Source organism: Oryx dammah, unplaced genomic scaffold (assembly GCF_014754425.2).
Source record: "Oryx dammah isolate SB20612 unplaced genomic scaffold, SCBI_Odam_1.1 HiC_scaffold_8, whole genome shotgun sequence".
Lineage (NCBI taxonomy): Eukaryota > Metazoa > Chordata > Mammalia > Artiodactyla > Bovidae > Oryx > Oryx dammah.
In genome coordinates this window covers 33,856,051-33,866,744 of record NW_024070192.1, presented here as the reverse complement: position 1 = coordinate 33,866,744, position 10,694 = coordinate 33,856,051, and the positions used below count along the sequence as shown (strand labels likewise).

The window sequence follows — 10,694 nt, the reverse complement described above, 5'->3', positions numbered from 1 at the left end:
TAATGTTTTCCATTATAAAAATTATATTACCCCATTTGGGATATCCATTTCCTTTGTCAGATTGGCAAACTGTAATTTTGAGAAATTTCTCCATTTTATCAAAATTCCCAAATGAATCCAAGAGGTCCAGCACAAAGCTCACTTCCCTTCTGCTCAGCAGCACAGTGAGGGCTATATGGAAGGAAGACTTGGGTATAAAATGTATTTTTTATACAGAGGAAAATTACAAAAAGATAAACAAAACAATCCCCAAAGAACCTTATTTCCATTCTATGTGAAATGATTTACATGAACTAAAACTAGCAGGAAAATAACTGTAGATCATCAAATCCAAGAGAAATCAAATTTTATTTGACAATAATATTAAATTCCACTCATTTATTCTTGAACATCTGTCAATCATGTCATAGGACAACTGACTCACAGACAGGAAACATTGAAGGTGTATTGCCCACCACTGTCTGGGGCCTGGACAGGGGAGGAAGGTAATTCGGGGGCTGGGGGAGATGGAGCCGCTCTGTCCACTTCTCTCACATCCTGAGTACGCTGGGCTGGGGCTTCACAGGCTCCTACGAGCCCAGAGCCTTCGGCACAGATGAATCAGGAGCAGGAGGGCTTCTGTGCAGATGTAACTGTCTGTGTCTGTGGTTACTTCCCCACCTCTCTCACTCCAAACCCCGAGCCCCATCCACCCGACCACCCCAGCCCACACATCAGCGTCCAGATTCTCAAACCAGTGCCACCTGGCAGTTACTAATTTTTGGCTCTCGTGTTCTATCAGCCATTTGCCCCCAGTCAGGCTCTAAGCTCCTTGAGGTCAGCTCTCCAGCCTCTGATCCTCTGGGAACTTGCACAGGCACAATGGTGCCTGTGAACTCTGGGGCTGGAAGATTCCACACGTGATGGCCTGAGTTGGGAGGTGGGGTCAGGCGGGCCAGGCTGGGAGAGGCAGAGGTGAAGGCTAGGGCAGCTGTGGACCCTCTCCTTACCCAGACCAAGGCAATTCCTTCTTCAGAGGGTAGGGCTGAGCATCCCTTCCCCTCTCATCTGGGTCCTGCCTCAGCAGCAAATTGGAAAAGAGGCAATGAAGAGCCTTCCCTCCCCTCCACCACCAGACCGGGGACTCAGTGCTCAGGGCGCAAGGCCGCTGAGCTTTCCTGAGCACCTGAGAGAGGTACTGGGCCAGGTGCTCTGCAGTCTTGTCTCAACCCTTCAAGGAGGCCTCATCACCCCCTTTAGGGCTCAACAAAGAGGCTTGAAGATGCTAATTCACTTCCTTCTGGCCATTTAGCCAGAAGGTCACTGAGCTGCCACCGAATCTAGGCTTGTCCTGTCTCCTCCAGGAATCTCGATCCAGGAAGGGGCTCCAGAAGGAGTCTGCTCTGAGTCCTGACAGTAAACAGGTGTTGGTGCTGTTCTTTAGAAGACCCAGGGAATTTGAAAGAGAGAAAGTGTACATGTGAGAGAGAAAGATAGATGGAGAAGGGGGTAGGGGGCGGCACTGGGGTCAGAAAAATAACACCCATGTTTCTACTACCTGAACCCCAGGTAGGGGGACCCAACTCCAGACTCAAAGGCCCCCCACCCCGTAAGTCTCTGACAAAGTAAGGGGAGGGCCTGGCCAAGGGTCAAGAGGGAGCCCTAACCCCTCCACCCCCCAGAGCACCAGAGCCTCGGATCTTTCTTCTCGAGAGGATCCTAGACCATCTAGAGGGCAGGGCCACCTGAGGAATCTGAGGGGCTGTGAGGCCAAATCCCTCCCCCTAATGCCTGGTTGTTTTTTTTCCCCAAACAGAGCCCTGAGGCACCATTAACCCCCTGTCTGCTGCAGAGCCCACAGCGGGGACTCTGACCCAGCACAGGGCCATTCAGCTGTCCACCAGGAGCCAGGCCCTCCCAGGAAAAGGTGGCCTCAAGAAGGCTGCCCCCAGGCTTCCTGTCCAGGCTGGTGCCACACGACTAGGGCAGAGCTCCACTGAAGGTCATGATGGGCAGACAGAGCAGGGAGCAGAGGTCAGGCGTGGTCTGCCCCTGCGCCGGTGGGTGGGAGGGCCTCTGGGGCTGGGGGCAGAGGTTGCTCTTCTCGGGCTTGTAGCAGGGCGAGACCTCGCACCTGTGGGGCAGGGTGGGTGTCAGGGCAGGCTCCCACCCTTCCAGCTCCTTCCAGGCCTCGGGTAGGGGGTAGGGGTGCTGAAGCAGGGCTGGGGGCCCCCACTTTCCTACCTGACCACACTCTGCAGGATCTTCCGCTCGTCCTGGTCCAGGCACACAGCAAAGGGGCAGCTGTTAGAGCCAATGATCTGCACCTTGTCCACCTTGACCTGCGACGTGGTAATCTGCAAAGAGGGCCTGGGTCACCTGGAGCCCTGTCCACCCCCTCCTCTCCTTTGGAGCTGCCAGCCCTCGGCAACCTCTCCCCTTGGAACCACCCAGCTGGGTCCAAGGGATGGGGGCACACAGGGGATGGGCCCACCGCCTCCACCAGGCCCTGACTCCCTCCCAGCCTCTGCCCTTTCCTGAGTCTAAAAGGAGCAATTGTTCTGGGAGGAAAACCCCACTGCCTGCATCATGAGAGCCTGGGTTCCCTGACACAGAGTCCACTCCGACACGAGCCCACTCGGGGTTCCCCTGGCAGCCACCACGGAGCCTCTCTGTAGGTGCAAGGGTACCTCCTCCTCCCAGAGCCCCCACACGTGTGCATATCCCTCACCAGCCTCGCCTCTCACCCACGTGGCCCAGCATAGCCCTTGGACATGCCACCCCCATAGGCACAGACACAGACACACACGGATACACACACGCATACACACATGTGCCCAGTAAGTCTCCTGAGGGGGTGGCGGAGAGGAGGGGCGCCCTCACCTGGTTGAAGCCCTTCTTAGATTTAGGGTTCTGCCTTTTCACCACTTCCGTCAGGTTCAGCGTCAGGGCCTCTGTGCTCGAGTCTGAAGGGCAGGGGCGGCTCAGGCCAGGCTCAGGACCACCCGCGTCCCTACCCCCTCCCTCACCCCCTGCCCCCACCTCTGCCTCCCTGTCCCCCACCTCCACTTCCCGGTCCTCCACCTCCCTGTCCTCACCCCTACCCTGCCCCTGCCCCACCCCGCCTCCCGGTCCCCCTACCCGCGCCCCCAGCCCCACCCCTCACCTAACTCCTCCTGCTGCCGGCAGGCCTTGCTGAGGTGGACAGAGGTGCAGAGCTTCTCCATGTTGCTCCAGCGACTGCGTCCGCTGATGGCCCCCTGGGAAGGGAGCAGAGCCACACTGAGCCCCAGGCCCCCGGTGCCTGGCGCCTTCAGCTCCAGACCCACCAGCCACAGGGTACCGCCTGCCACCAGCACACCCAGGCAGTTCTCTCTCCTTCACCCGTCAGCCAGCTTCTTCACCAAGAGCCCTGCGACTCCTATAAACACCTTGCGGACCCCAGGAGGAGCTGCCAGGTCACTGGTTTGGCCCATGGGCCAGCCTGATGACTGGGTCGAACTCTGCTCCATCCTCACCCCCAGCCTGGAATCCGAGTCCCCGAGCACACTGATGAGGGGGACTGCCCCGGGGGAGGGCAGCTTTGGAGGCAGAGGAAGAGGGCAAGGGCCTCTCCTTCCCCATTCTCTCAGCATCCTGGAGAGCCTTGGCAGCCTGCCGCGGCCTTCCAGCTTATAGACTGGACCCAGTACATAGGAGGCTGGCTCTGGGGAGGTGGCCCGGGGAGCAGACCCGGAGGGGCAGGCCAGCAGCACACTCACCTTGCTGTAGATAATCTGTAGTGTTAGCGGGACGGCCTCCCGGTCACCGTCGATGCCCAGCCGCTTGCTGCCAGGACCTGGGCACACAAACAGATCCTCTGCTCCTCTCCCTTCCAGGCCCTCACAGACCCAGGGCCCTGCCTCCCCACCCCGTCTTGTCCCTCCTGCCCCACTATCCTTCGACCCCTCCTCCCCAGGGGCCCCCTGGATCTTGGCCCCACCTCCATAGGGGCTCAGGTAGGACCCACCTGAAGCCTTGATGGCACGCGTGGCAGCAGAGTGACCCAGCTCCAGGGAGTGGATGAAGATCTCTGTCGTCTTCTCTCCGGTGATGAAGGTCAGCTGGAGTAGGCAGGAGGGCGGGCATCAGCGTGGACCTCCCAGAGGGACTCCCAGGCACCCTCCGCACAGGGCTGCCGGGGATGGGTGGAGGGGGACCCTGCAGCCAGTCTGGAGCGGCAGGACAGGCCTTACCTCGGTCTGATAGACCTGTAGCAGCACCGGGCGGGCAGCGAAGCGGCAGTAATAGAGCAGCATGTCGGCCAGGATGGGCAGCTGGGCAGGGGAGCCCTCCAGGGGCCGGGACTCCGCCTTCAGAGACTGCTGGGGGTGGGGGGAGCCCCGAGATGGAGAGAGAAGGGGGAGGATGAGAGGACGACGCACAAAGGAGACAGATCCAGAGGCAGGCAGGGCCAGGGACGGGGGTGGTGAGATGCGGGGAGGAAACGGAAGGGTTGGAGAAGACCCACGGCCTGCCTCTGTCCCTCCTCTCCAGCCTCCGAGCTGGTTGAAGCTGGAGGTTGAGGAGTGGGGGCTGAGGCCTAAGATGCCTGGATCCTTCTGGGGCCCCTCCCTGCCTCCCAGCATAGAGACCCCTCCCTGGGCCTTGGAGCCCCAGGTTCAGCTCAGCCCTGCTTCCACCCAGCCTCCCTGCTCGATCACGAGGGAGCCCTGGCCCTCCAGGTAAGCCTCCGGCTGGACCCCTTAAACTAAGGCCTTCAAAGCAAGACTGGGTGACTGCAGCCAGGGGCCCCCCAGCCTCTGCACCCCGAAAGGGGTGGCTCACCTGGCATAGGACTTCGGGGGGCAGGTGCATGAGGCCCAGCACGTTGCGCTCATACCAGGGGTCGAGCATGCCGAGGTAGTGGGAGATGTCGTTGGTGCTCTCGCCCCAGGGGGCTGCACCCAGCTCCTAGACAGGGGGCAACAGTCATACCCAGTGCCCTGGCCCTGTCACCCTCGCTGTGGGCCCTGCATGGCACCCGCTGTCCCATCCCAAGCTTCTCCCTTGCTCTTGGAGAGGTCTAACAACCGTCAGTCCATGCCCCTCCCACCCCATCCCCACATGCAGGGCAGGGAGCACGCCCGGGAGCCAGGCCCACCCAGGAGGGTGTGCCTCGTAAACAGGGGTAGCTGCTGCTCCTGACTTCCGACCAGCCCCTTCCAGGGATCTGGGACCTGCTCGTCTCCTTGCTTTGCCACCCTGCTGGGCCTGGGGCTGGGGACGTACCGCAGGGCTGGGGTGCCTCGGGGAGTCTGCGGGGAGTGGGGACGTCTGGCATGGAGAAGCCGGGCTGGTGCAGCCACCAGTTCCTTGGCTCCGCTTCACGGGCACGTAGAAGAACTGGAGCTTGAAGAACCGTGTGAGGAGCGGACGGTTGCTCTCCAGCTGCCTGTGGAGAAGAAGATAGTGAGAAGGGAGCCCCTGGGCCCCTGGGAGACCCCAGTCCTCGAGCCCAGATGCCACCAGCACCACCCCTCTTTAGCCCAGGGCAGATGGAGGCCCAGCTCCAGCTCTCACCGCAGTTTGCTGTATGCCCGGGCTACCTTCCCCGAGATCCGATCGGAGCCAAAGACCACGACTCGCAGCGTGGAGGCCTTGGGGTCCTCGTCCCCGCTCAGGAAGGGGCGGCGGCGCTGGTGGCGGGAGGCGGGGGCCAGGAGCCAGCCGGGCAGCGGGGGGCTGAGCTTTGCCTGGGGCAGGGAGCGTGAGCGCTGGGCCCGGGAAGCGGGCCTCGGGCCGTCCAGGGGGCTGACGGGGCTGCAGAGGCTGCCGGCCCGCCGCAGGGGCAGGGCGCTGTCTGGGCAGCCCTCCAGGGCCCGGGAGTCCCTTCGCAGCACGAGCTGGCTGGTGCTCTTGAAGAGTTTATAGATCCTGTTGAACTTCTGTCCGGACCTGCGGTGGCCCCGGCGTTCCTGGCTGCCAGGCCTTTTGGGCCTCTCGAAGGAGCTCTCCTCACTGTCCTCCACGTAGCCACTGTCCATGCCGTCCGACAGGCCCAACACGAAGGAGGTCAGTAGCTGGCGGTGGAGGGTGGGTCCTGAGGCCTGGGACGAGGCAAGGGACAGGGTGGAGTCGCGGGAGGCTGTGGAGCTGGTGGAGAGCAGAGAGTCCCTCTCGGCACAGTGCCTGTCGCTGTCCAAGTCCTCCTCCTCCTCCTCCTCGTCCTCATCCTCCTCCTCCCCGTCCTCCTCCTCGTCGTCCCCCAGGATGCCCGGTTGGAGCAGCTCCTGTTCCTTCAGCAGGATTTCCTGCAGGATGTCTGCCGGGAGTAACGGGGTACACCGTCTGGGCGTCAGGCCCTGGGACCCCTCCTGCACAACCCTGGGAGGGGTGACAGACTCAGGCAGAACAACACTGGGGGGAAGAAGGCAGGGAGCCAGCCCCGGACGCAGAGCCTGCCCTCTGCTCTGCTCAGAGCCTGCTCAGCTGGGAGGCCCACTGCAGAGGAAGAGAGCCCCGGAAGTTTGGGGGGTGGGCACCAGGGGGGAGCCCAGCGGGCTGCTCACCGAAGCTGTCCTGGTTCCAGCTGTAGGTGTAGCACCTGGCCACGGGCATGGGGATGGTGCGCAGCTTGCCGGGTTTGGCGGTGTCTGGAGGAGCCGGGGAGGGAGAGGCAGGAGGTGAGGGCTGGGCCAGCGCCTTGGGACAGGCCAGCCCAGACCCCTCTTCGTCTTGGAGGAGAGACCAGAGTGGGGAGAGGGACCAACAGCCGGGTGGGCTGAGTCTGAGTTGGAAGCTGAGATGCCTGACCTGCAGTCAGGGGGCTTTTCTCAAGCCCACCGGCTAGAAGCCACGCCCTTCTGTGAGCTGTGGGACTGTGGCCAAGTCTTAGGCTCTGAACCTCCTGTTCAAACAGGAGAATGAGGGCACCAGCTCACCAGGAGTCCCTTCTTCTGTAACAGACTTTCCCCAGAGACGCTGGGGCAAGGTGGGCCATGTGACCAAGGGGGCTCAGAGGGGTACGTGCAGCTTCTGTGTTGTCTTCAAATGCAGCCCGGTGCCCTCGATCAGTCCTCCCTTTTCCTCCTCCCACCACCACCCCTGTGGCAATCTGCAGCCGAACCCTAACTCTGCAGAGAGGAACCGTGCCCTCAGGATGGCAGAGCAGGAGGTGCTGGAGAATCTGGGTCTCTGAATGATTATACGGAGCAGGCCCAGCTGGGCTGCTTGCCTGGGCAGCTATGGAGCCACGGGGGGATGGGGCCTTATCCCCAGAGCCTCACCTAGGACACCAGGGAAGCCGGCTTTCTCTCCCACTGCCTGCAGCTTGGTCCTGAGCCACCGGCGGGCCTCGGCAGCATCCCCGATGCCGGATGCCAGTTCCTGGGCCTCTGCCGTCTCCGTGAAGATGTCCTCAAGCTCGGCCAGGGTCTTGGACTGAAAGCCAGGGTAGGGGAGGGAGGTAGGCAGACTTGCCCATGAACCTTGGCCTGGCTGCCCAACTTCTCAAACTCCCAGTGACCTGTCTCTCCCTGGCCTCGTTGCCTGCCTCCACCCACGAATGACCACCGAGCTAGGCCCCCCTTCAGTCCCCTTTCTCCAGAAATGGTCAGAAAGAAAGGCCCAGAGCCTTGCAGAGCTGGGGCAGGAGGGGGCGGAATGTCAGTGCTCAGGGAGGGGGAGCCACACAGCCGGCAGGTCCCAGAGCTCAGCCTAGACACCAGGGTGCCAGGTTCACTGTAAAGCTCACGCCTGTGCCACCCAGCTCACGCCGCCCTCGGAGGCTGCGTTCAGTCCCTCGGTCCCGGTTCCACCCACCCAGGTTAGGAACGAGCAGAACAGAGACCTCTCAACGAGGTCAGTGCTCCAGCGACTTCACTCAAAGTGAGGGGGGGCCAGTGTACCCGGGTGGGCTCCAAAAGGAGCAGTGAGAACTTCTGCCGGGAGGGGGCGCTGCTGAGCCCAGGGCGGACCCTGTCTTTGTAGAGAGAACCTCTGCCGGGAGGGGGCGCTGCTGAGCCCAGGGCCCCAGGCACATACCTGCAGCCTGCAGTGCAAACCCGGCAGGTCGCAGTGGGGCCCAAAGGTGGCCTGGAAGGCGTGCAGGAGCAGGGTGGTGTAGGTGCTGTGCGGTGAGGGCCCGGGCGTGCTCAGCTGGTTGGCCACGGCGAGGAACTCGGCCTGCACCTCCAATGGGTTCAGCAAGAGCACAGTGCTGGGGACAGAGGACCGGCCATGGGCACTGGCGACAGGGGTGGGGCCGCCATAGAGTCCACTCGGGCTGGGGTCGGCCCCTCTGACACCCAGGCCTTCTCACAGCCCAGGCGGGACCTGAGGTCAGGGCAGAGCTGGTGCCTTGGGGGTCCCAGTTCCAACGGGAAACCTTACCACCTACTTTTGACCAGTTTTCAGCTGGTCTTTACAAAGACCTTTTAAAAACTGAACTTCATTTCCACAGATAAATTCTACCTTCTTTTTTTTTTAATAAAAAATTTTCCTACAAGACATCTGAACAGATACAAAATGACACAATAAAGGATTCTATTTTAGGAGAGGTGACTGGAGGCCAGGTGATCATTTTGGGGAGGGGGGCAGCAAGGCAACCACATGCTGTGAGATGTGGCCTGAAATTTCAGCCCGTGTGCTCCTCAAGTCAAGGGTCGGGTGTGAGGTGGCTTCTGCTAGGAGGAAGGGGAGCAAGTCAGGGCTGCATCTAACTCCTCTTCTGGCAGAGGGTGCCCTTTCTTTTTTTTAAAAAAAAAAAAATTATTTATTTGGCTCCATGTGGGATCTAGTTCTCTGACTAGGGATTGAACCTGGGCCCCTGCACTGGGAGCTCGGAATCTCAGAAACCGGACCACCAAAGCCATCATGAAGGCCAGCACTGGGCTGGTGGAGGGAGCATGCATCGTCACCAACCCCCACCTTCCTTCCCCCGGACTCTTTTTTATTTTTATTTTTTTGAGTGAAAGCACTCAGAAAGTAGATATATTGAGAAAGATACACATCCCACCGGCAGAATGTGGTCCATCTCAGGAGGTGAGATCGGCCCCTGGGTTCCCTCCTGATGCCAGTGTTTAAATGTCTGCATTATGGACATTTTGAACATACCCAAATATTAAGAGAATCATGAACCTCAAGGATCAATCACTCAGTTAACACATGACTGTTTGAACTTCAGCCACGACAACCCCCAATCACTGGGTTTTCTCTAAAGTACTCCACTCCAGTATTCTTGCGTGGAAAAATCCCATAGGTAGAGGAGCCTGGCAGGCTACAGTGCACAGTATCACAAAGAGTCGGACACGCCTGAAGGACTGAGCACACACCAGCCATAGCAGCGGTATTCCTGTGAAGGCTGTTAGTGTGAACTGCTCACGCTTGTTCCCTCACAAGCCCTGCAGTGTTTAAACACAGCACAAAGAAGCACCAGGCCGGTGGCCCTTCTGCCAGTGTCTGTGGACGACTGTCCCAGAGCAGGCCCGGGGGTCAGAACTCAGGGACGGGATGGGGCTGTGTCAGATTCCCCCGGGTTTAGGGAGAAACTCATTTTGATTTCTCTGTTTGTAAGAAAAAGGGATCAGGCTCAAGTAAGTAGTCCCCCACTGAGTCATCCTCCTTTACTGACTGCTGGATCATCCCCTCATGGACATGCATTAAGCACCACTCTACACATGACCGGGCCAGCCACCCCAAGGCCTCACCACTTGCACCTCCTCTGCAGGCTTGTTAACCAAAGTGAGAATGACTTGCCCGGTGAGCTCTTTCTATGAACCTCTCTCTGTGCCTCAGTTCCTGGATCTAAAGCATACCTCTCTCACAGGCTTACTTAACAGGACTGGATGATGGAGGGACGCCTGCAGCACTACCTGGGGTTCAGGAAGTGCCTTGAAGCTGTTGGTGATTATCCATCATCCACCTGCCTCAGCCCCGCTGGCGGAATTCTGCTTGCTTATTAACCAACCTTTCTTTACCAGACGTTTTTTCTGTCCTTTCTCTCTCTCTCAAAATCTACCACTTGCTTTTCTGTTTGTTTTTACCAAGAAGGAACTCAAATGATATCTGCTCAGTAAATGTGCTGTGAACCCCTGGGACTGAGGATGGGAAGGGGCTGGGGTGACTGGAATTTCTGAGCCAGTGGAGGCTGGGGTCTCCAGGCACCCATGTGCTTGGAGGCTTGCTGGAGGGCCCACAGAATAGAGGTTTCCTCTCAAATGCTTTTCCAGCTGCAGGCCGTGGGTAATGAAATCAGCTCAGGAAGTCCTAACCAGAACTTGCTTTGAAATGAAATTGAACTAGAACATGCTTGGGAGAAGGTGACTTTTCTTTCCTAAAACTTGTCTCAGCTCTATGTGTGTGTATCAGGTTTTCATATAAAATACATTTTTAAATTATGGGTCTTGGTCAGGAAAGTTTGGAAAACCCCGTTTTACTGACAGGCAGAAAGACATTATGCAAAGAGCCTGGGCTTTTGAGTAAGACTGAGGCTCAAATCCTGGCTCAGACTTTTACTAGCTGTGTGACCTGGGGGAAGTTACTTGCCCTCTCTGACCTTTGGCTTCCTCATCTGAAAAGTAGGGTTAAAGAAAGGTAACGTGTGCTTGTTCAGCATAACCAAAGCAGGTAATTTTTGTTTTTTGTTTTAAAGTCTCAGACCCATTTAGGAATCTGATGAAAGACCCTTAGCCCAGAAAAATGAGCCAGTGCGCAAAACATCACACCCCCTGCCC

The 10,694-nt window shown here is 58.8% G+C and overlaps 1 protein-coding gene across 3 annotated transcripts in view; it reads right to left on the bottom strand.

Annotated features, from left to right (window-relative positions):
• Positions 1–329: 329 nt before the first annotated feature.
• Positions 330–10,694, bottom strand: part of PIK3R5 (phosphoinositide-3-kinase regulatory subunit 5) — a 73,918-nt gene continuing 63,553 nt past the window's right edge. For 2 of the 3 annotated variants that reach the window (XM_040243375.1, XM_040243377.1), the window contains exons 7-19: positions 8,005–8,179; positions 7,248–7,401; positions 6,531–6,614; positions 5,542–6,283; positions 5,251–5,413; positions 4,807–4,932; positions 4,215–4,343; positions 3,989–4,082; positions 3,741–3,817; positions 3,146–3,239; positions 2,863–2,945; positions 2,224–2,336; positions 330–2,113 (exon numbers count right to left, since the gene is read on the bottom strand). In XM_040243375.1, the coding sequence (XP_040099309.1) occupies positions 1,960–2,113; positions 2,224–2,336; positions 2,863–2,945; positions 3,146–3,239; positions 3,741–3,817; positions 3,989–4,082; positions 4,215–4,343; positions 4,807–4,932; positions 5,251–5,413; positions 5,542–6,283; positions 6,531–6,614; positions 7,248–7,401; positions 8,005–8,179 (2,188 nt within the window). In that variant the 3' untranslated portion in view covers positions 330–1,959. The remainder of the gene's footprint in view (positions 2,114–2,223; positions 2,337–2,862; positions 2,946–3,145; positions 3,240–3,740; positions 3,818–3,988; positions 4,083–4,214; positions 4,344–4,806; positions 4,933–5,250; positions 5,414–5,541; positions 6,284–6,530; positions 6,615–7,247; positions 7,402–8,004; positions 8,180–10,694) is intronic. The other variant, XM_040243378.1, reaches the window with a different exon arrangement.